This window comes from Lissotriton helveticus, chromosome 5_1 (genome assembly GCF_964261635.1).
Source record: "Lissotriton helveticus chromosome 5_1, aLisHel1.1, whole genome shotgun sequence".
Lineage (NCBI taxonomy): Eukaryota > Metazoa > Chordata > Amphibia > Caudata > Salamandridae > Lissotriton > Lissotriton helveticus.
Window position 1 is genome coordinate 1,137,461,267 of NC_136065.1, and position 23,383 is coordinate 1,137,484,649.

The window sequence follows — 23,383 nt, forward strand, 5'->3', positions numbered from 1 at the left end:
CAAAGTAGAAGTCTGTTGTAACCTGTACTATATTTATCTGTTTACTTTCTGTTACCTTTTACACCACAACTTTACTCAACTGTGTGAAATGCAGGAATGAAAGTACGTTGAGATGAAGTTGTTTCTAAAAGGTAGATTTATTCTTGGATACAATCAGGACAGGAAAATTTGATATTAAGATGGTTGTAGTAGTATCAGCAGTATCATCCCCACCAGGGGCAGCATCCCTGCTACTCGGCCCACATACAGCAACTGACCATTCCACTCAAGCATACACACAGGGAACACTCTGTGACATCACTTACACTGGCAGAGCAGCAGAGTACAGAAAACAGAGAGGACTAGACAAATGAGAGCAGGTTACCATACACCTCCCTCCCTAATGAAGACAATAACAAATAAAAAGGCAAGAGGTATGGAAGTGAGAACAAATAAGTAAAGAGGAAGGAAAAACAGGTCGAAAGACACAGCACACACACCCTTTCAACAGTAGAAATATGTGTGCAATAAAGAAAGAAACACTTTAAACATAAAAGGAAATGGGTTTGAGCCCTCAGAAGTGTCTCAACACCCAGAACAACAAAATGCATTGCGCACAACTGTAAATACAAACATGGAGCGAAAAAACGCACTTAATGTGGATTGAGTATCAGTATAAGAAGAACCCACCAACACTCAGAATATCGCTTCAAACAGCACAAAGTAAATGCTAGCATGGAGAGAAAATGCCCACTAAATGTGGTTTGAGTAACATAAATGTAGTACAGGTTACAACAAAGTCCTATAAATCTGTCCCTGTGCCTAACACAAAAAGACAAAGTTACACCCCTAAGAGATCATATGGTAAGCTATTCCGGGAACACCTTATTTGAGTAAATGTCCACAGACTCCAATTAATTTGAGTTCTCTCCGACGTCCTTGGTTCCCAGGTTTCACCAGGCACAAAAGGTGTCCTCCCTTCTCTCTGTTTTTCTTTTTTTTTCTTTCTTTTAATTTTTTTTCTCAGGTTATTAGCAAGAAAACCAAACAACGTACAGTGTACAAGTGCGCTCACATCTCTCCCCCACACAGTGCAATACATATTCAGTAGGTGGCTATTACAATCAGTAGAGAAAAGCAGTATCAGCAATAGGAAGGTCCAGAGCGTTCCATTGCAGTACATTTGCAATTTCCAACAGGTTACTCCCTTCTCTCTGTTCAAGTTCTTCAAAGATATTCCTTTCCTCCCATGTTTCTTCCTAAATCTAAAAAAAGGAGGTTGAATTCTTGCACCTGCAGTAGGGGCGAAAGGAAACTTTCTACACACACTTGAAAATTCTAATTAACTTATAACTTGAGAGCAAACAAGGAGAAACGAAACTTAAGAAAAACAAAAGTTAGGCCTACAATTGGCTAACCTAAGAACATTCCTTAATGTACGCCCGTTACACAAGCCTCTATATGAATCATTTATAAACAGTGAATACATTTGTAGTGCCTAATATGCATAATGCACATGCTTGAATACATGATTTCTCTAAACACATGCAAAATCCTAATCATTCCTGTAAATAACATTACAATTTAATTTTACTGTCTTAATATGAAGATATAAGCTTCATTCTAATAACACAAATTACAGCAAAACAACAGAATATATGCAAGTACAGTTCGTCCATGAATATAATGCACACTTGCAATTTTAAGAGTGTCAAACGCTCTATTACATCTGGCTACCACAACCACCTTGCTTCTAATGTAATCTCTTTCTCCAGTATTAGGGTGTCTTTCATAGATTCACATGCTTGAATATTCCCCGTCGTCGGAGTGGGAGTCCCACGGTAAATAAAATAGCAATAACATACTAATAATATGTATATGTAACACATAACAGATGAAATACATATTAGAAAACAGGCAGTAAATGCCTAGACATAATTCCTCATAGGAATACATGAACAGAGAAAAAACACTTGTAGCCTATTCCTGTCATTATGTTGGTCCAAACTGTAGCCAATCGGGTGCCAGCAGCCCTCCAGAACCTTCTCCTCAGAGCTCAGCACCTCAGATTTTCTACCGCACGTCGTGTGACGGGAGTCTCCCTGAGCTCTGCTCAGTTTTCTTCAATTTTCTTCATTTTTCTTCACTTTTTCCTTCACAATATCACAGTTTTGTAATGTCTTCTTACATGAAGTTTACCTTCAGACCCTGCGTCACTTGTGGAAAGCTGAGTCCTTTTCCTGTGAACCCTCATGAAGAGTATAAGGACCAGCACTCTGCCTGTCTCTGACGTGGTAGGTGGGGAAGGGGTTGTTCTTGTGCTTAGACTATACCCCCCTTCTGATGTGGGAGGATTTTTTTGTTTGTCCTGCATTAAGGTTTTAAGTGATGCTTCTCCTCTACTTCACCAGCTGAAGTAACATCACAATTAAGGGGTCTCTGGCCTTCTTTGAGTCTGTGCCTCCCACATTTACGCCCACGAGATTTACTCTCAGGCGTCTAGACTCACTCTGCGCACTTTTCTACGTGAACATGTGCCAGCTTGTCGACGATACGGTCGATGTACTCTCTGACGACAATCTCTGCCGTCACTGGTGCTCTGCTACGACAATGCCTCCAGGCATTCGTCGACGACAGTGAGGATAGTGCCCTCTTGTCGACTGAAGGCTCGTCGACCACTGGGAGTTTTCGTCGATGGAAAATTTCTTTGACGGTGGCCTCGTCGACGGAGTAGGTAGGCTCGTCGACGTTAGGCTCGTCGACGGTAGGCTCGTCGACGGTGAGCTCCGTAGACGGTGGGCTCCGTAGACGGTGGGCTCTTTAGACGGTGAGCCCGTAGACGGTGAGCCCCGTAGACAGTGAGCCCCGTAGACGGTGAGCCCCGTAGACGGTGAGCTCCGTAGACGGTGAGCTCCGTAGACGGTGAGCTCCGTAGACAGTGAGCTCCGTAGACAGTGAGCTCCGTAGACAGTGAGCCCCGTAGACAGTGAGCTCCGTAGACAGTGAGCTCCGTAGACGGAAAGCTTCGTCAACATTCAGCTTCGACGCCAGTTGACTTCGTTGACGGATGACCCTGTCAACTGTTGGATTCATTGGCGGTTGAGCCTGTTGACAGTTGGTTTCACACACTGTTGACTTTTATGCACAGTGCTTTTGTAGACGATTTATTTAGTCAACTGCAGCTTTCCGCTACATCCACGTGGGGGCGTGAAGACTTTTTACTTCCGCCATTATTCTTCTTGGACAGCACGTAGCCGTATGAGCATGTTTTTTCTTCAGATCTGAATTATGTATTTCTGACAACAAGGCTGCCACGCCCTGTACCAGGGCGGGAATACGTCTTCTCTTAGAAAGAAGGTGTTAAACTCATTCGGAGGCCAAACTCTGTGCCGGTGTTTTTTCCACGCCTCGACAAGAAATGTGAAGCTCCCCACTATTCACCTGTTTTTCTAGTCTCTCAGCCTACCCTGACTCAGTCATTATTCAGGCGGCACAGCGATTATCTTGCAAGCCAGTTGGGCAGGTATGCCGCCAGATGTGCTCTTGACATGTTGGCGCTAGTAGAACTTATTCCAGAATCCTCCAAACCTCACGCTTTGAAGATCTTGAAGGAGGGGGAAAAAGAGAGAGAAGCGCATCAGAAATAATACACTGTGCAACGGACATTGCGTGTACAGGTTTTCGACAGCTCGCAATAGGAGCAGTCTGGCAAAGACATTTTTGCTTCAATGCTACGTCTTTCGCAAGGAGGTTCAGGCTTCCATACTTCACTTGCCTTTTGATTGAGGATCCCTTCTGGCCAGCATCTTGATGAGGCACTGCAGACCATTTTAAAGAACTCAGATACTGCTCGCACCCTCTGGATATAGAATTGCAGCCTTTTCGTGGTGCCGAGGACGTAGATCCACGTCCTTTTTCAAGGGAGTACCATCCAGTATTGGCTCCTACAATCAGAACCAACTGCGTTACTCAAATCAAACGCAGTCACATGGGCAAAGTACCAACAGGTCCTACATAGAAAATCATCGTACAGCCGAGGCAACTCTTCTAAGAAACAATGGACTACCTTGAACCCACCTTTATTCCCTCCAAATACGTCAGAGGTCTAATATTTTATTCCAATTGGTCAAAGGTGACAGAGGACCGTTGGGGTTTTACACGTCATGCCCAAGGGCACACTAGAATTTGTCAAATTTCTCTCTTTCTACACCTCCAAATGGACCTCCACCTTCTCATCTACGGGAGTCGTTTGCACAAGTGTCTATATGGATACAAACAGGGACCGTCGGAGTGGTTCCGAATATCCAACAGCGTTAGGGTTTACTCTCAGTTCCTCATCAACTAGCAAATCAGGAAAGTAGCACATGATTTTAGATCTTTGTGAAAACTTTACAAATGTTGTACCTCAAGAGAGTCCTAAAGTTCTTTTGCCACAACGACTTTATAACTACTCTCAACCTCCAGGATGTCTCTTTTCATGTGCCAATCTTTCCTAAGCACAGGAAGTGGCTACGCTTTACAATAGGTACAAAACATTTTCAATTAAAGTCCTACCTTTTGGACTTAGGTCCGCTTCACGTGTCTTTACGTAAGATCCTGGCGCCAGTGGCAGCCTATCTACGTCTGCAAAGCATACAAATTATCATTACTGAGACAACTGTATAATCAGGGCTCGCTCTTATTTACAGGCAGTCCAGCACACCCAGACTTGTCAGCCACTGTTTTTAAACCTGGTTTTCAATAAATCATGACAAGTCCCAACTAGTACTAGCTCCGATATGAAAGTTTCTCGGAGCATCAATCAATACAAACCTAGCAGAGGTGTTTGTCCCACACGAACGATGGGCCTGCAGCTCCCACTTGGTGGTTTCTTCTACATACGAAAAAGTCTGTTTCAGTAGCTCCTCAGTCATTCCTGGCCTCAGTCTCCACCTGCATCCCGTTGGTTCCCAACTACAGATTGCACATGAGATAATTGCTGGAGGAACTAGACAAGCAGTGGTTGCAGGTTTCCAGTTCAATCGAAGATCTCATTCAAATCACTCCTCGGATGCAAGAGGCCGTTGTGTTTGGTGGGTCCAAGAAAGAAATTTGTAGAAGGGGTGTGCGTTTCCTTCAAGAAGCGCCAAATTACACAATCACCACAGACGCATCCCTCGAGGGTTGGGGAGCATATCTTCAAGGGCTGAAGGTCAGTGAGAGATGGAACCCTCAACAAAAGGCTTGGCACATCACTCTGATACAGCTAGGTGCCATCTTCTAGGCCCTCAAATCCTCTTGTGCAATCATTCAAGGGGCCACAGTATTGGTTCGCACAGACAATACTTCAAGTATGCATTACTTAAACAAACAGGGAAGAACGAGGTTGGTTCTTCTATCTCAGGAAGCCCAAGAGATATGGGCTTGGGCGATACGACACAGGATCAATCTCTTGGCTGTTTATGTGCCGTGAGTTGCAAATGTGCTGGCGGACACCCTTTGGCAGGTCCACAGTGTCCAACCACGAATGGGAACTGCATCAGCCAACGGCGGATCGAATCTTCCAGCAGTGGGGTCATCCCGATCTGGACCTCTTTGCAACAGAAAAGAACAGCAAATGCCTGTTTTCTTTGCAAGCTGGCATCCCCACGGGGACTCGCAGGGGAAGGCATTTTCGATAAACTGGTCTCAAATATATGCTTACGCTTTTTCTCCGATACCGTTGGTTCTGAGAGTTCTCCGGAAGATGAAGAGCCGTGTCGCTTGATTCTCTTCGCCCCCAGGTGGCCTCGCCAATACTGGTTCACCAAACTTCTTCTCCTCTCAGAGTACGATCCAATACAGTTTCGACCAATACCGAATCTTCTCTCCTTTCAGAATGGTCATATTTGCCATCCGGATCCGGCTTCTCTAAAATTAGCAGCTTGGCGTCTGAGCACCTTGAATTAGCTCAAAGGGCTATCTCGGCGGATTGTAAGGGGGTAGTGGCTTCCGCGAGAGCACCTACTAAAATAAAGACGTACAGACTGTAATGGAAAAGAATCTGCATTTGGTGTTAATCTGCTGGGGTTTCACCCATTTCATGCAACCTCCGGACCAGATATATATATTACCTTTTTTCTTGCACTTGGCAAGATCAGGCTTATCTCTTGCAACGTTGACGGTCTTTTTGGCAGCCATTTCAAGGTAACGTCAGGATGGGTCCATCTCTCTTTATTCTTCAAGAATACCACAGTTCTTTAAGGGACTATTAAGAATGTTTCCTCCTGTACGTCGCCCACCTCCATCATGGCATTTTTAATGTAGTATTAGCGCAGCTCATGCGCCACCCATTTGAGCCAATTGTAGGGTGTTTTTTCAAATTCTTGGCATAGAGCGTTTCTCTTTTGCTAGCATTAACTTCATCTAGAAGAGTCAGTGATGTTCAGGCTTTCAACATCAATTCACCTTTCTTACAATTCACGTCCAATTCTGTGGTGCTACCTACAAAACCAAGGTTTATGCCTAAGGTGCCTTCGGATTTTCACCTGAATGAACCGGTCATCTTTAAGACGTTTTTTCCTAATCCGCAATCCACTGCGGAGAGGGCAGTACATACCCTTGACATCAGAAGATGTTTAAAATTCTATTTGCAAAGGACCTCTGTCATTCTCATATCCGATCAACTGTTTATTGCCTATGGAAAGATACGGCAAGGACAAGCAGTGTCTAAACAAACCATGGTTAAATGGATGTCTGCAGCTGCTGACTTTTGCCATCTTCATAGCTTATGGACGTTTCCACAACGGGCGTCCAGTTCCCAAACCTACAATTGCTCGTTGGGTTTCCTCGACCATCGTTTTCTGCCATCAACAGGCAGGCAAGCCTCTACAGTCTTCAGTGAGGGCCCATTTTACCATGGCGATGTCGTCTTCAACTGCCCTCTTTGCCGGCATGCCGCTGCATCAGATCTGCACAGCAGCCACATGGTCAAGCCGGCACACGTTTACGAAACACTACTGCCTGGGTGCCATCAACGAAGCAGACACTACAGTGGGACAGGCTGTGCTTCGCACTCTTTTTCAATAAGGTGAGCCTCTGTCTTCCCTCCTCCATTATGGGAAGTTTTTCTTCGGATATTACTGCTTTCTATTCCATATTCAAGCATGTGAATCTATGAAAGACACCCTAATACTAGAGAAGAACAATTGTTACTTACCTGTAAACAGGTGGTTCTCCAGTATTGGTGTCTTTCATAGACTCACATGCGACCCACCCTTCCTCCCCTCAGAGGCTCTCTTCTCCTCATAGACTCTGTGGTCACTCTTGTGCTATGAAAATCTGAGGTGCTGAGCTCTGAGGAGAAGGTTCTGGAGGGCTGCTGGCGCCTGATTGGCTACAGTTTGGACCAACATAATGACAGGAATAGGCTTCAAGTGTTTTTTCTCTGTTCATGTATTCCTATGAGGAATTATGTCTAGGCATTTACTGCCTGTTTTCTAATATGTATTTCATCTGTTATGTGTTACATATACATATTATTAGTATGTTATTGCTATTTTATTTACCATGGGACTCCCACTCTGACGACGGGGAATATTCAAGCATGTGAATCTATGAAATACACCAATACTGGAGAACCACCTGTTTACAGGTAAGTAACAATTGTTCATACAGCTTGTGACACAGCTGATCATCTAACTAGACTTGCAACCCATGCCTCCTTACGCATCTGGAGCAAAGGACTGAGTCTGAAACTTGTACAGCCCTCTCTCTACGCCAGTTCTCTACCAAATCTATCCCAGTCAGTGTTCCTTAAAGCTTTGTTCTGGGAACTACCCTAGTTATCGTTTACATCCATTTTGCTCTGCTAATCAATAACATGGATAATGTACTTTCCTGCACACTTCACCCTTGTCACTTTCACACAAATCCACTGACAACCTTCCCCTCATTAAGGAATCTTGGTGTACAGTGGTATTTTATAATATTATTTATATAGCGCTTTCATAACTAAAGTGTTGTCCCAAAGCACTGTCTAATAGTTGTGCCTAGTATACGTTTGGGGGACTGTATAATTGTAATTTAGCCAATTAATCAAATGATGTGTGTAATTTAAGGCCAATGGGGTGCTCAAGCCGTATCTCTGTGGACCTGGTGCTGCACATTGGCAAGTCATGATGACATCTTTATGATTGATTAGTAACAGTTTTGGGTACCGTGCCTTGTATGCCCCTTTGTTAGAGTGTCTCTTTATATTCAGACCTATGGTGTGGAATTATTGGGTGTCGGTGATGCATGCATACACGTGCTCTAGTCATGCCACTGCAGACCTGTTGTGTTTTCCCGTTCTTCGCATCTTCTAGGTCAGTACATTGGATATTGGCCTATTGGTAGAGCCTTTGCTGTAAAGTTTTTTTGTATTAATGGTTGGGAGCAAGAGGGCATGTAAGCTAGGAACAGCCAGGACTTTAAATGTCTTAATAATTCTAGGTGATTAGCAAGGTTTCCATTACAAGCTGGGAAAATTGCAGAGCATAGCCATCTGTTTTGCAAAGGTAGTCTCACTGATCCAGGACTTTCTGAACCTGGGACTGTTAAGACGTGGAGCCCGCCTTGACCTGAAGGCTATTCTTGGTTGGTAGGGCATTGTTTGTGTTACATTCAAATGAGGCCCGAACCTGTGCTTTCTTGAAGTGCTGTGCACAAGACCTTAAATGGTATGTGCTTGGCTACTGGGACCCAGAGAAGAGCTTCAAGGGTGAGGGCATGTGACGGTGGCTACAGAGGTGAAGTCTTGCTGGTAGCATTTTGAAAAAACACTGTGGTCTGCATAGGACTATGCCTTAAGTCTTTTTATATAGTGCATTAACATAGTTATTGCAGGCGAGAACTAAACCAATACTAGCTCATACTCTGTGGAAAAACCAAAGGAAAGAAAAGGTCTTCACAGAGAAAAGAAGGTTTAAGTAGCCTGTTGTACCTGAGATACAAGAGAGAGGTCCCTTTCCATGATAGCTAAAGTAGGATACTAAACATGTTTGTCTCTTCCACCTACTCAGGTACCAGTCACCAGTTAGTTTACATTAGAAGGCTACACCCATTTATCACACTCTAGGCTGTGACTGAAGTTGGACTTTCCATTCTGTCACTTTCTCTACAAAATAATCTGACTGGATTAGGAAAACTGTTTACTTTACTACCAGGATTCACATGTGGAAGATCAAGAGGCTCTCTTAGGGGTGTGAAGAAGAGTGCATCCACACCCTAGAGGTGTCATTCTTCCCCTGACTGAACATGGGTACAGAGAAGACGCTGTCAATGTGATAGAGATGCAAAACAAAATAGAGGGGAGTATTTCTATTGAATGTGGGGAAGAACCATAAGGAACAAGAAACCAGAAAGTACAAAGGGAATTAAAAGCAACAGGTATCCTGGGAAATAGGCAAACTGTTACAATCTCCAGTAACAATGTGGACCCCAACATCCCCATCCCTTGAGGTCTCATTGCCCTCCGTATAACATGTCCAAAAGAGTAGGATCACGTCGGGCAGTGTCAGGAAACTATGGCATTAACACAAATGCATACCATTTAGAAATTGGGTGCATGAAATAATGTCAAGTTACTTCTCTGGATTAAAGGACTGGTCAACAAAGTTAAGCTTTATAACTGAAGTAATTATTTAGTTCAGACCAGTCAGACTCTGGTTATTGTCGAAGTGCACACAGAAATAAAAGTTTAGGGATATTTAGCTTGAGTTGGGAATCCAGGGTATTAAGCTGTGGTATCGAACAGCCGCTTGAAAGACCTCACACTTTAGTGTGAATTAATTTTTATAAGCTTCCCTTAGTGTGCCTAGGTAAGAAAATATCACATAGGAAGCACAGATATCATGGACATGGGGCAGCTTGCATAGAACCTAAAAAAATAACAAAGTGACAGAAGAAATGCTTGAATTAATATCAACCAATGGTGATTGCTTGAACTATATTGCAGTGGGTCACTTGTTACGCGCTGTGCCATTCCGGATAGAGATCAGCTATACGCAAGTCAGTCTAGTACCTACAAAAAGGTGTCACAGTAGACAAACAACTCTGCTGTTATACTGTATCCATTGCAATAACCACAGTTGTACATTTCAGGGTAACTTTATCAATACCAATAAATTATTGTAGCAAGCGTCCCAAGTTATACAAATGGTGTTTAATTTCTGTTGTGCTGTTTTTGTCTTTCACCAAGCAAATTTAGGATACCAGGAAATACAATTGCCCAAATATCGAGAAATGGAATCCAAACAAGAGCATTCTCTACCTTCATGGGAGCAAGAAGATGTGTTCAGTGAACTTAGTATCCCCTTAGGTATGTATGGTTCAATTTCCTCCATAGTTCCAACATCTGCTCTGTACCTCTCCATTCTTCATTTTATCTTGCTATGATTTCAAATACCTATGTTCTAAAAGTAAGTTCTGCAGGACTGTGCAGCTCCCAGATTCTTAAGCGGGCAGAAATGGCAATTTTCCCTCCATTGCTTCAGCATGAATCAACTTTTCCCATCTCATCAAGACAGTGGTAAAAATCGGTAGCATTAAGGACACATGCTAATCCAGCAGGTCACCAGTCTAACCTGGGCATCAGCATCACAGAACAGTCTCTCTCACAGAGTCAACTAGAGTGTGTGGTATTTGTTGATGCACATTTTTTCCTTACACAATTTCCCCGAGTCTCTCCCTCTCTTCCTTGTGCTCAGATTTAGACGTGAAATCCCATTGGCGGCTCTGCCTTTCATTTTATTCTCAGTTACGACAAATGTTAATTCCGCCTAATCAAATGTGGGATTATTTTTTGAGAACCGGACACTTTTGACAGTGGTGGTTTTTGTATCTCAGTCCCTCTTTGTCCTGGGGTTGTCCTTGTTGTATGGGGCTGGGTAATGTTTTGTCCCTTAAATCCTACCCCAACCTCCCTGGTATCCATATTTAGACTACCATGTGTGAATTTATTGATATGACTGTGGAATCTAGTGTATGTGGTTGAAGGGAGCACTGAGGTGGGGTATGCAGGAGTCTCCATAGGGTACCTGATACTCCCTTACCCAAGCGCATTTCTTTATGGCTCCTTTTAGTACCTTACCTGTATGCTTGAGTATGAAGCAGGCCTGCATGGGGCCTTCTGCTTTCAGTGGGTGTGCTCGGAAATGAAAGGTTACCTCATGTTTCAGAAACCCAGTGGTTCAATCGGTGATGCACCTAGTCATTTTAGGCACCATTTAGTTTTTTCTCTGTTTCCTAGTAGTCAGTTTTTTGTGGGGTGCCGCCGGCCATGCCTTTAAGAAGTAGGTGCTTGAGGACAGCGGGGAACTATGAATGGTTGCAGTATCAGGAAGAGGTCCTGTTTTGTGTTTGGATGGGTGTGTATAATCACCTAGTACAATACCATGTTTCTACATTTGTGGCACAACACTACAGGCATCCAAGATGGTTCATGGCAAGAAATTGAGATGCATGTGGAACATTGGGTGAAGCATTGTTGTGGATCACATAGAATCTGTATGAAGAGTCTAGAATATCTTTTGTAATTGTAGTAGATGAAAACACAGCTGTGTGGTTTTTGACAGCTTTGTGGTGGTAAGAAATTGTCCCTATGGCAAGGGGGACTGCAAATGCTGTAGAAGTCGCTCTACAAATGTCATATGCTCTGCCTGGAATGAATGTTTGATTCATTCAGCAGCCCATCCATCATTTGTTTGGGTAGCACTTTTCGCCCTAAGTGAGATGGGTGTGCCCGACGTGGGTCCCTTACTCGCTGTGCCACTGGATTCAGGCTAGCCTGGCTGATGAGGGGGGATACCCCAAAACCGGTCCTAGGATGCTTGTTTCTGATCCGGGGGGGAGGGGGGCTGGTGTGGCAGTTCGGGCTGGACTGTTCCCAAGAGAAGCAGGGTCAAGACTGATTTGCATATGGCTGGGTCTGGGATTTGACCCAGATCTCTTAACTGGGGTGAATGTTTGATTTGATTATGCCTCCTTTTCACGCATGCCGTCACCCCGCTTGCAATGTATAATTTACTATTCCAACTCCAGTCTGTGCAGACAGTAGGGAATGTGTTGAATTTTAAATCCAACACCTTCTCCCCCCTCCGCAAGTCGTTGATACAACTTGCGGGGTAACGGTTTGCGTTTTTACAATGCGATCGTTGTAATGACCTCATTGTAATTGCATGCGGGGTGACGGCTTCGTTGTGGGGGCTGTTTACCATCTGATTCATTCAGCATTCCGTTCATCATTTGTTTGTGTAGTGCCTGGGGTGTCACATGTTGCTTTGCCCATGGGCAGTTTTGTTACACCACTGGTTTGTCTGCTGAGTCTCTGGAAGAACCGAGTGGTCTGGTATCATAGGCTATTGATAATGCCATTTATGAATTTAAATCTCAGTAGACATTCTTGGTAGGTTCAGTCATGGATTCTTAGCCTTTATATCAATCTTTTTTCCTGATAGACTCTCCTCCTTCTCACGGGGTTTCAATTTAGTGTGTGCACCAGTCATAGTTACATGGCAATGAGATGAGGCACTTCTTGGCTACAGGTATTTTCACCGCAGCTATCCTGCCCAGCCACGAAAGAGCATCTCTCTTCCATATTTGTAAGTCATGATTTGCTGTTCTAGTAGGTCGGCATAGTTGGATGCAGCCATCTTTTGCAAGGTGGGGCACATTTAAGTCAATATAGGGCAGCCAATGCTTTGCACAAAGAAAAGGGAACTGAAACTCTAAGTGGAGCCTGTCCTGGTGCGGTACCATGAGGTTTAGGATATGGGATATCTGGCTATTAATCTTAAAGCGTAGAGCATTATTTTATGTTCCTTATGGCTGATAAGTATCTGTCCATTTCTCCATATTCGTTCTGCAAAGGGCTCCATATATAGGGTGAACAGGATGGGAGAGAGGGGAAATCTTTATTGGGTGCCGCTGGGTGCCTGTGAGGTTAGCCCAATAACTCGCACCCGAGCGATGGGCTCGGAGTAACTACATCGCACCCATTTCCAAAAGCGTGCCCCAAAACCCCCTGCATCCTGGACATGCCATAGGGCCAATGCACTCTATGAAACGCCTATTGTGCATCGATAGATAGAAGGACTGAGGATATGCGGGAATGAGATGCCTTATTTAGGAGGCATAGGACTTTAGTGTTGTCCCTGCATCCTCGCTCCGGTATAAAGCACGCTTGGTCCAGATTTATAAGGCCTTGCATATACGGACCAAGGCGTACATCCATCCAACCAGGATGCCTGTGAATGGTTTGGCATCTACATTGAGGTGAGAGATCAGGTGGTATGAGGTGCATTTCACAGTGTCTTTTCCCGAGTGAGTATCGCAGTGATGACCTCCTCTTTCATAGGATCAGTAAGGGTGTCCGGGTCACCAAGGTAGTTGTAGAGGCAGGTAAGAATGGGAGCCAGGTGGGTCCCAAAGATCTTGTAGCTGCTAAGTGTAAAGCCATCTGGAGCAGAAGCCTTACCAGTGTTGGGACGGTGTATGGCCATGAGGACTTTGCCTGAAGTGATGCCCGCTTTCAGCAAAAGTGACTCTAGTGGTAGCAGGGGTTGAATGGGTGCATCAGAAAGGTACCCTGCAATGTCAGGTGCAGCAGGCGATTCAGTCAAATAGAGAATTACTTAAAAGCGCTCAAAAGCACTTGCAGTGTCTCTATCTGTGGAAGCTATAGCCCCTCCTCTGGGTAAATCTCTGCTATTCGGGTCTTATGTGTCTGGCCCGCAGCTTGTGGGCAAGAAGTCTGCCAGCCTTATTACCCCAGTGTAACATTTTTGTTTTGTGTGGAGAAAGGCATATTCAGCCTGTCCATGTATAGCGCTTTGAGCTGTTTCCTGGCCAGGGTCAGCTGTCGTCACACTCTATCGGCACCAGATTACCTTTGGGACCTCTCGATGTCCCGTAAGCAGTCCTCTAGAGAGGTGCGCTTCTCTACCCTCAATTGATTGAGGCGCAATTAAAAAGCTAAAAATGTGCCATGCAGGTACACTTTTAATGTCTCCCACAGTAGGGAAATAGAAGTTTCCGTGGTGTCATTATCACTGAGGAAGTTTTGCTCTGCCTTTCCAACTTCTGTCACTGTAGCATAGTATGTTAGGTGTCGTTATTAAGGTTCCACAGGTGGCGTGAGGTGGTCAATCCCGGAACCTGGAAGGAGAACGTAATGGGAGAGTGATCGGAAAGCCTGAGACACCAATCCGCACCTGCACATCGGCTGTCATAGCTATGTGGGAGACCAGGAAGTAATCAATAGGGGAATATGTTTGATTGGGGAGTGTAGAAGGTAAAGTCCCTGTCAGTTATGTGCTGCAAAAGCCAGGCGTCGATTAACTTTGATTCAGATTCAGTTAGCCAATGCAGCCCCTCTTGCGGAAAGGCCCCCGTTTGTCTCACTCTTTGGGCCGATCTGTCTACATCGGTAACGGCCACAAGTTGATAGTCTTCCCCTATTACCAACTCAGAGTCTGGGTATTAGGCCACAAGGCGTTGTGTATAAATTGCTCCTGCCGGTCGTTTGGTGCATAGAGAGTGACCAGTATGAAAATGTAGGAGGTTAGGGAGATAAGTACTGAGGGACGTCTCCCTGGTATCTCTGCTTGTGTGCTGTCTTACTTGGCCTGAAGATAAGTACTGATGGGCAAACCAATGGGATTTCCACTGTCTCCAGTCTTCTTCAGAAGGTGTGTCCGCCGGAGGAGTCAAATGTTGTAGTGAGAGCATAAGGAGCAACAAGTCTTGGTACAACCAGATCCTGGTTCCTTGAAATAGTTTTGGGGAGTGGTAGCGAGCCACCACCATGATCACCTCCTTCTGCCTATAGTGGTGGATACAGTTGAGAATATCCTGTGTGGAGTCAATGTAGTAGGCCACCTCCCCGCTTTATGGGTGCAGTCTAGAACTATCTCTGCAGGTCCGGGAGGATATGGCGAAAGAGTTGAGTAATGTATCCTTCCATGTCCCTTGAATCTAAATCAGGATGGGGACACCTCTGATCCTGATACTGGAATGGCATGAGCATTTCTCCAAACCTTTCAGATGTACGTGTAGTTTGTTCTTTTAATCCTAATATTTCAGAAGCTTGCATCAGTAGATGTCCAGTTCCTCTTCCCTGGTGCTGCTGCTGGTTTCCAGGGTAGCCTTAATTTCTGACAACCTCCTCATGAAGGGCCCCTATATCATCCCTTATTGAGACAAACAAGGATTCCATGAATGTGCGGGTGATAGGGGCATCAACATCCTCCAGTTCTGGGGGGGGGGGTGTTTCTCCCATAGATGGCATTCCTCGGGGAGCGGGTCCGGTTTTTAGAAGCATCCTTAGCAAGTATGCCCTTCAGGGTTGAGTCTTTCCGGGACCGCTGTGATGCGATGGTGGCCAGAGAGTCGTGCCCTAAGGTGGTGCCCAGGTGGCGGTTTTAACAGCACTTGTCATTTGAAAGAGCCCCCTTCGTGGAGGCCGGTTGCTCCTATTTCAGGATTATGTTCTTTGATCTGTCTTCTTCTCCTCTCTCTGTTTCTAACTTCCAGTCTTCCATGACTTTCATCAGGGACTGGATGAACCACAACCACCTCAAACTGAACCCGGATAAAACCGAGTTGGTTCTCACCGGTGGTTCTTCCAGTCCCTGGAATTCTCTCTTCTGGCCCCCCTCTCTTGGTCCCTCCCCCACTCCTTCGGCCTCGGTCAAAACACTGGGTGTTAGGGTGAACAACCAGCTCACCCTTCATTCACAGATCGGCTCTGTGGTCTCCTCCTGCTTCCTCACCCTCCGAACCATCCGCACTGTTTCCCGTTTTTTTTCCCCCCAGGCACTCAAGTTGATCATGGCCGCACTGGTGATATCGCGGCTGGACTATGCCAATGCCCTCTACAACGGCATCCCAGCATACAGCCTGCGGAGGCTCCAGATGGTCCAGAACCAGGCGGCCCGGCTGGTCTTTGGTCTCCCACGTTATCATCACTCCACACCGCTCCTCAGGGAGCTTCACTGGCTTCCTGTTAAGGAACGTTCCCTTTTTAAGACCGGCTGCATGGTCTTTCAGGCCCGCCAAGGCACTGCCCCTGCCTTCATCTCCTCGTTAATAAAAGAATACGTCCCCACTAGAGAGCTTCGCTCTTCTTCCAAATCTCTCCTTCAAATCCCACCTTTCAAACGTAAAAAGTGGGGTGGAACCAACTTTTCTACCTTAGCCCCCACGTTCTGGAACTCCATTCCTGATCACCTTCGTTCTGACACCCACTACCTTTCTTTTCGTAAAGACCTAAAAACGCTCCTTTTCAAACAGGCCTTCTCCGTGTAATCTCCCTTCTTCTTTACGACAGGTTAATTTTGCCTCTGTTGCCGAACTCCCTACTAGCGCCAAGAAACCGTACGGTGCACGCTGCGCTTTATAAATGTTTTAAATTAGAAATTATGTTGCTGTCAGTCTTGGGTTTGAGCTCGGAGAAGTCTGTGGTGCAACAGGTGGACAGCGCCAGTCTCCGTGTCACAGCCGTGACTGAGTGAGATGCGAGCAGTCATTCCAGTGCAGTTTACATAGACCCAGAACAATGATTGCTGTCCCCCAGCTCTCAAGGGGGGTGCGGTGTGCTTTGGTCCGCGAGCTGCTCTCTTCCCAGAGGTTGCATGGGAAGAACCCAGTTGTTTCCCAGTGGGTGCCCGCACCGGCAGGCAATGTGTGTTGTGGGTAGCTATTCGGCTACCGCGCAGCCAGCAGCCCTCTTGCCATCTTCCACTAAAGGGGTGGGTTGCACCCCACAATCTTCTTTCAGCGCCCCCATTTGGCTGTTGTCATACCCTCCACTGTGTGCTTGGTGGAGGCAACGTGTGCAGTGTCTCTGGACAGGAACGCTAAACACAGGGGCCATGCCTCAGCGGTATCATGTGACAGAACAGCTCCCCTATCCTCGGGGACTCATAAATGGAGTTTTTCACTCGTGGGAAGAATGTATTGAATTTAGTATCAGCACGAAGGAAGGGATGAGAGTGAGTACGTCCAAGTCACCGGGTTGAACACGAATTATTTGATTGAAGACAGGAGAAAACCAGGATACAGCAAACGGGCGTGGAAGGGAACGGAATGAAAGACAGGTTTAAAATCTGATACTAGAGGGAACGCGTGATGAAAGAATTTTTGTGTGTCACTTTTGTATTTGAGGGGTTGACAAATAATTTTTTCATACAGCGTTTAAGTCAAGTTCAAGTGTAACAAAAACAATTCACTGTTAAATAGACAGTTTTAACAAACAATGTCATATGCGCAAAATAAACTATTGATTGATCTGATGAGAATTGTGAATTGGACAACCTAGTAAAGATGTATTTTTCTTAAATTGTTACCTTGCAGTTACCCCTGACGAAGGGCTCGTAATAAGCCCGAAATGCATTGGGTTTCTAAAATAAAGAAATGCTGCTCTGAACCTCTTGTTGTATTTGGATCATATTTTCGAAAAGGTCCGGATGGGCATATGTGAATATGAGAAGGTTTCCAAAATACATTACGTTCTTATGTGGAGAAGAAAGACGAGATAAAGCTTGGTGAACAGTCCAGATTTAATTGGATTAATTTGAAAAGGGGTAGAATGGTTTAATAATGACTGGATCTGGCTTCCACTTACGCAGTGCGTCTGGGAGTGGAGTGCCGAGCAGGCTCTCCCCACATGTTTGTACTTTTTTGGTGCATCCAGGGCATAGCACAGCCCATTTCAACACGCAACAAGTAAAGATTGTAAAATAATGGAATAGACAAAATTGTGAAAAATATGGTGTGTGAGAGAGCGCAAACTGATTTAAATGTATGAGTACATCACACTTACCTGTAGTAAGCACAAATCATGAAGAGAAATGCCATGAGTGCTAATAGTATCTGCAATTATAATCTGAATGTATAGCTAATGTAGAGATTTAAGTAGAAGTGGAACTAATACAAAAATGTGTAACCTTATATGATTTTATTAGATGTGATTATTTTTGAATCCATGTCGTGAAGCTGCTAAAACATAAGATGGTATATGGTTAAAAGGACTTTGTTTCGAAAGGCAATAGATATGCTGATGAAGTTGCGCGGTATTGCGCGGAACAAGGGTACTCTTTCACAGAGGTGGATGATCGTTACAGGAGACAAAAGATTTTGAAAAAATCTGGACAAGGGAAAATAGATTGGACCGAGGAAGAGAAGTCACACAAGAGAAAGGGTAGTAGTGGTCCAATAGCTTTAGATAAAGCGCAGAGAGGAAAGTTATGTCTTCACAGAGCCAAAACGTATTATGAAAATGTATACGTTGGAGAAGTTGACTGTGAACATGCTTTTAATTTAGAGTACTACACTAAGGATTTCCTGAAGGGAATGCAAGTGATTCCAAATGTGTATTTTGTATGTGGAAGAAATGCTTACGTGAGACTACCTGACAACTGGTATGGATCATGTTATTTGGCAATTGTCTTCCCCAAAATATATCATGCACAAGATTTAGTGATCATTGAGGGTCAGACATCATCGAGGGGAAGGAGAGATGTAGGTGATGCCGAAATGGTTGGAGATGTCTTTGGAGCTATGTTCCCTCTTTTGGGAATAATCCTTAATGATGTTAAAATTAGACGACTGGCAACAGTTGTCGACAGGTTGTCTGCCAGCACTGCTCAGTCCTTAATGCTGGTAGAAGGAGAGATGCAATCGATAAGAGCTATGGTTCTTCAAAATCGTCTTGCATTAGATGTCCTATTAGCAAAAGAGGGCGGAGTCTGTAAGGCTTTGAAGGTCCAGGAATGTTGCACTTACATTCCAGACAATTCGAAGCCCCTTGAGAAAGTTATTAAGAACATAACTAATATTCACAAGGAGATCGAAGACTTGAGTAGAGAAAATGTCTGGGAAAAGGTGGGCCACGGAATGAGTACAGTTGGAGGGTGGTTTTCCACCTTAGGCAAAAGCTTTGTTTGGTATATCCTAAAGCCTATCATCATAATATTGATCTGTGGGATAATATTGTGGGGATTGGTGAGGGTATTCAAATGGTACAGAGCAAGAAGGTCAGAAAGGGCCCAAAGAGAACAGCTGCGGAGATTGGCTGCCATACAAGATAATCAGTACAGGAGCCTGAGGGCTCTGGAAGCGCAGAGAATGCCAGCAATAACTGCAGTTTAAATGTTAGTGATGACCCCGAGAGGTCATCAAAGGGGGGAACTGAGAGAGCGCAAACTGATTTAAATGTATGAGTACATCACACTTACCTGTAGTAAGCACAAATCATGAAGAGAAATGCCATGAGTGCTAATAGTATCTGCAATTATAATCTGAATGTATAGCTAATGTAGAGATTTAAGTAGAAGTGGAACTAATACAAAAATGTGTAACCTTATATGATTTTATTAGATGTGATTATTTTTGAATCCATGTCGTGAAGCTGCTAAAACATAAGATGGTATATGGTTAAAAGCAGAACGTGGTAGGCCTCAGGGCCAGAGCTGGAGGGAAAGGGAAGATGGTTCTTTTCACGACACAGATTATATTAAGGTTTTTGGTCATTGCATTAATGGGCCATGATTTATAGAAATGTTTACTAAATAATAGAATAAGAGTATTAACATGCTTTAATTAAATGAAGAAGTTGAATGCTATAATCATAATGAGAAATATTGTAGGCCTGAAATGTTTTAACGTTGATTTACACGTACATGTCTGGGCTGAGAAATGTTGCAAGCCTTTTTAGAAGTCTATGAGAGTTGGGTTCTTGGCGGCAGATATCTGTCTGCAACAGGAAAGGGGGGATCCAATTATAAATGAATGAATAGAGGTCTGTTCAGTAGACGGCCCAGACATGGAGGAGGGTTCTGGAATGTTTAAGGGGTATCAGCGGGCCGGAGAAGAGCCTGAGAAGCAAGGTCAACTCTAACGTCTGAGGCCCAATACAAAGCATCATGGAAAAAGCCTGAAGCTACACCACATGAGAGGCGTTTCGCAAGGGGCGTCTCAAATGTTGTTGACTGTTTTGTATTAGGGACAGCACCCCTGGGTGGAGTTAGAGCAGATACCTGAGGACCCTTTAGAGAGCGGATGGGTAGGCAGTGAGGGGTCATGACTGGAGAACTATAGGTTTTCACCAAGAGACTTAGAGTGGGTGACTTCCCTTGGGGGTCATTCACTGCTGACACCTTTGTTAGGTTGGGATTTGGTTAAGTAGGGATACCATCTAGAACAGGGTAGGGACGCCTAACCTGTGTGTGTTTTCCTCCAACCTAAATGAAGGAGAGATATGCGTCTATGCTGATAGCTTTATTATTCTTAGAACTTGTGTTAGTGATTTCTGTTGCTCGTCTGAGGGCTTTTCGAGAGCACATGTATGTAATTGGACCTGTGTATCTCGTGAATCTCATTTTGAGATGTCTGTATTTGCAGCTTATCATTTCCTTACAATAAACTTTTGAAAGCTAGAAGTTGTCTGTGGTCTTTGGGAGTAGAGTCCTTTATTGGGTGAACTAACTTGCAGATGGGTGTACTGTTTTCCTCCTAGACAGGCAACAAAGGTTCAGTCGACCAGATCGAGGTTTGGATCAATAGATATAAGGTATCGATCAAAATCTCGCCCTTTCAGTTGGTAGCAGAGGATGGTTGCCTTCTTGAGGACGGTGACCTAGGCCAGGTTAGCTTACCCCAAGGCCCCTAGAAATCGATGATCGGAAGAACAGCCCGCAGAAGAAGATCCGGATGACGTGAGACAGAAAAAGCAGCAGTATCGGTCGAGAGTGAGTATAAAGGGTTATGCGTGTTAGATTGCGGTGTTTTGTATTGTATCTATGTTGTAATGTCTGGCGGAGTTGAATGTCTGTAGAGTGATTGTGGAACAGGTTGTGAGCGCGCGCAACCGGTGGAAATCTTAAGTTCAAGGAGAGCTTAAGTGGTTCGGGTGTATCGGACACCCAGAGTAATTGTCAACTAGTGTGAAGGGGGTCATGAGGTACCATTGATCACCCGAGAGACCGAGATAGGGGGAACGTAAGAGTGAGTGCGTGAGTAACGGACGCTGGTCGGAAGTTACTGTGTGTGTAAGCAACCTATCAGAGAGACGATAGACATCTCGTCAGTTGTGTTGACAATTACAGATAGACTGTGGACGTACAGTCGAGAGAAGTGACCGCTTGGTCGGAAGTAGTCATTTTTCGGTGTATGAATGGGACGCATGCATAACCGGGAGACGAGTTGAGAAAGGAGGGGTGCTGCTGCGAAGCGGAGAAAAGTGACGTCAGGTGGTGTCGCGCAGTGATTGGCCGACCGGAGAAAGACCGCGCTGTGATAGGCCAGCTAGCGAACACGTCAGACAGGGTCGCGACGTGATTGGCCGACCGGAGAAAGACTGCGCTGCGATAGGCCAAGATAGCAAAGCCGCGACAGGATTGGTGGATTGTCATCAGGAAGTAAACAGAGTAGCGAGGCTGGATTTTGTGCGCATAATTATGAAGTGTTTTAAATGGTTGAAAGCAGTGTTTAAAAAAGAGAAGCGGGGATCGTATGAAGGGGAAGAAGCCCCGCCGGAGGGTACGCCAGCTCGTTACATGGCAGTGAATGTTGGGCTGCATACGATCCTTTGGATATCAGAGTGGAGTAAGATTACTGAAGGAAATGAGGAACTGACGTTCCCGAAGTACGGGACGTTCAGATTAGAGGTGTTACATCGATTGAAATCAGTCATGACCTCAATGAGACCCTTGCCTAGACCAACCCAGTTTGAAGCTCTTGATGCATGGCTTAGGGCAGCGCATGAAAAGAATATGAACAGACGACAAGAAAGGGTGAAACGATCGGTAAGGGCAGTACAGGATGCCAGGTGGGATGCGGATGCTAAAAGATGGAGAGTGCATAACATGGAAGTAAATAAACTGTACCCCGTGTTAGAGGCGCCCGTAAATAAAACCCCCCTAGAAGAAGATGATGAGAGCGAAACAGAGGACAGCCTGATAAATAGATTACTGACAGACAGGCCACCCCCGTATAATAGAGCAGGGGGAGAGGTCGAGAAAACTGAAGGAGAAAAGGGGGGCAATGCGGGAGAGCATAGACCGCTTCCCAGTTCAGAGTGGGATCCTGAGCCAAAGAAAGAGCTGTCCCAGCCTGGTCAGGTGCAACAGGTAGTCGGGAGGTTTGTGGTACAAAGAGCGCCGGAAACGGAAAGCGCCACATCCTACCCATTACCAGATGCACTACAGGTACCTGTTACCATAGGTCCTATAATATCGATATATGACCAAGAGAGAGCAAGAGGGGAAGAACGGGTACGGAAAGACAGAGAAAGAGCAGAGAAGGTAAGGAGGAACGATACCACTAATTCCCCAAGTCAGATGCCGATACCCAGAGAGTGGAGTACACCGATGCACACAGCAGGGGACCCAGGAGGAGATCCTGGGGGTCCTAGATGGCCAATGGATCTGAGGGGATCTGGACGAAAATCCTTTCAAGAGTTAAATGAGTACATGAAGCAGTGGGATGAGGCAGTGAAGGCTCAAAAGTGCATCAATGATGCAGAAGCAGAAAGGGAAAGTCAGGACAGCAGAGCACGGACTCACTGCGGGGCTGGGGAGAGTAGCCCGGAGTGGGACTGTAGAGGGAGTAGGGGAGTCACCCATTGGGCCCGGAGTGGAGGTAGAACAGACCTGGAAAACGGGGGCCCCGGGAGTGGAGGGGTGGCGCGCCCAATACTCAGTGAAGAGGAGAGGAGAGCGCAAGAGTACAGAAACAGCTTTAAGTGTCCACACTGTGTGCCTGGCACCAGAGAACTGAATGGGAGTTGTGAGAGGTCGCACCATAGTCCCTGTGATGATGGAAATGAGCGCAGCCCAGGGAATATGGGGAACCAGGAAGGATCGTATCGGATACTGAGCGATACGAGGCAAAGGGAGTGTAGCGACCAGAGGGAAAATAACAGAGAGGTGTGCGGTGAGAGGAGAGAAGAAGAAGAGAGTGGGCAGAGAGAGAGTGGGGGTAACAGGCCCGTGTTCCATCACCTTCCTAGATCGGATGGCCGAGCATGGGACCTGGAGAGATGGGAGCGAGGGAGACCACCCATTAACTCTCCCGAGCCCAAACGTAGAGCTCGAAGTTGGGATGGTAGGGAGACCAGTGAGCCCCCTTCGAAAGACATATTGCGAGCTGAGATAAAAGCCAAGAGACTCGATGTCTCCAGCTTAAGGTCAGATCTGGATGACATGGTAGATGGTACCCTGCCTTTAGAAAGAATGGAAATGTATGAGCAGGATGAAATACTGTATATGGCAAAGGACATTACTCGAAAAGCAAGAGCAGTCCATGAGAAGTTAGTCGAACTAGCAGGCAAATATATGGTGGACTTGTCAAGAACCAAAGCATTACAGGGTAACCACAGGCTACATTATACAGATCGAGACCTAGA

General features: G+C 45.3%; 1 protein-coding gene across 4 annotated transcripts in view; it reads left to right on the forward strand.

Moving 5' to 3' along the window:
• RBM20 (RNA binding motif protein 20) overlaps positions 1-23,383 on the forward strand; it is a 504,792-nt gene that overhangs the window by 452,892 nt on the left and 28,517 nt on the right. For all 4 annotated transcript variants that reach the window (XM_078643764.1, XM_078643763.1, XM_078643766.1 and 1 more), the window contains one exon: positions 10,178-10,297. In XM_078643764.1, the coding sequence (XP_078499890.1) occupies positions 10,178-10,297 (120 nt within the window). The remainder of the gene's footprint in view (positions 1-10,177; positions 10,298-23,383) is intronic.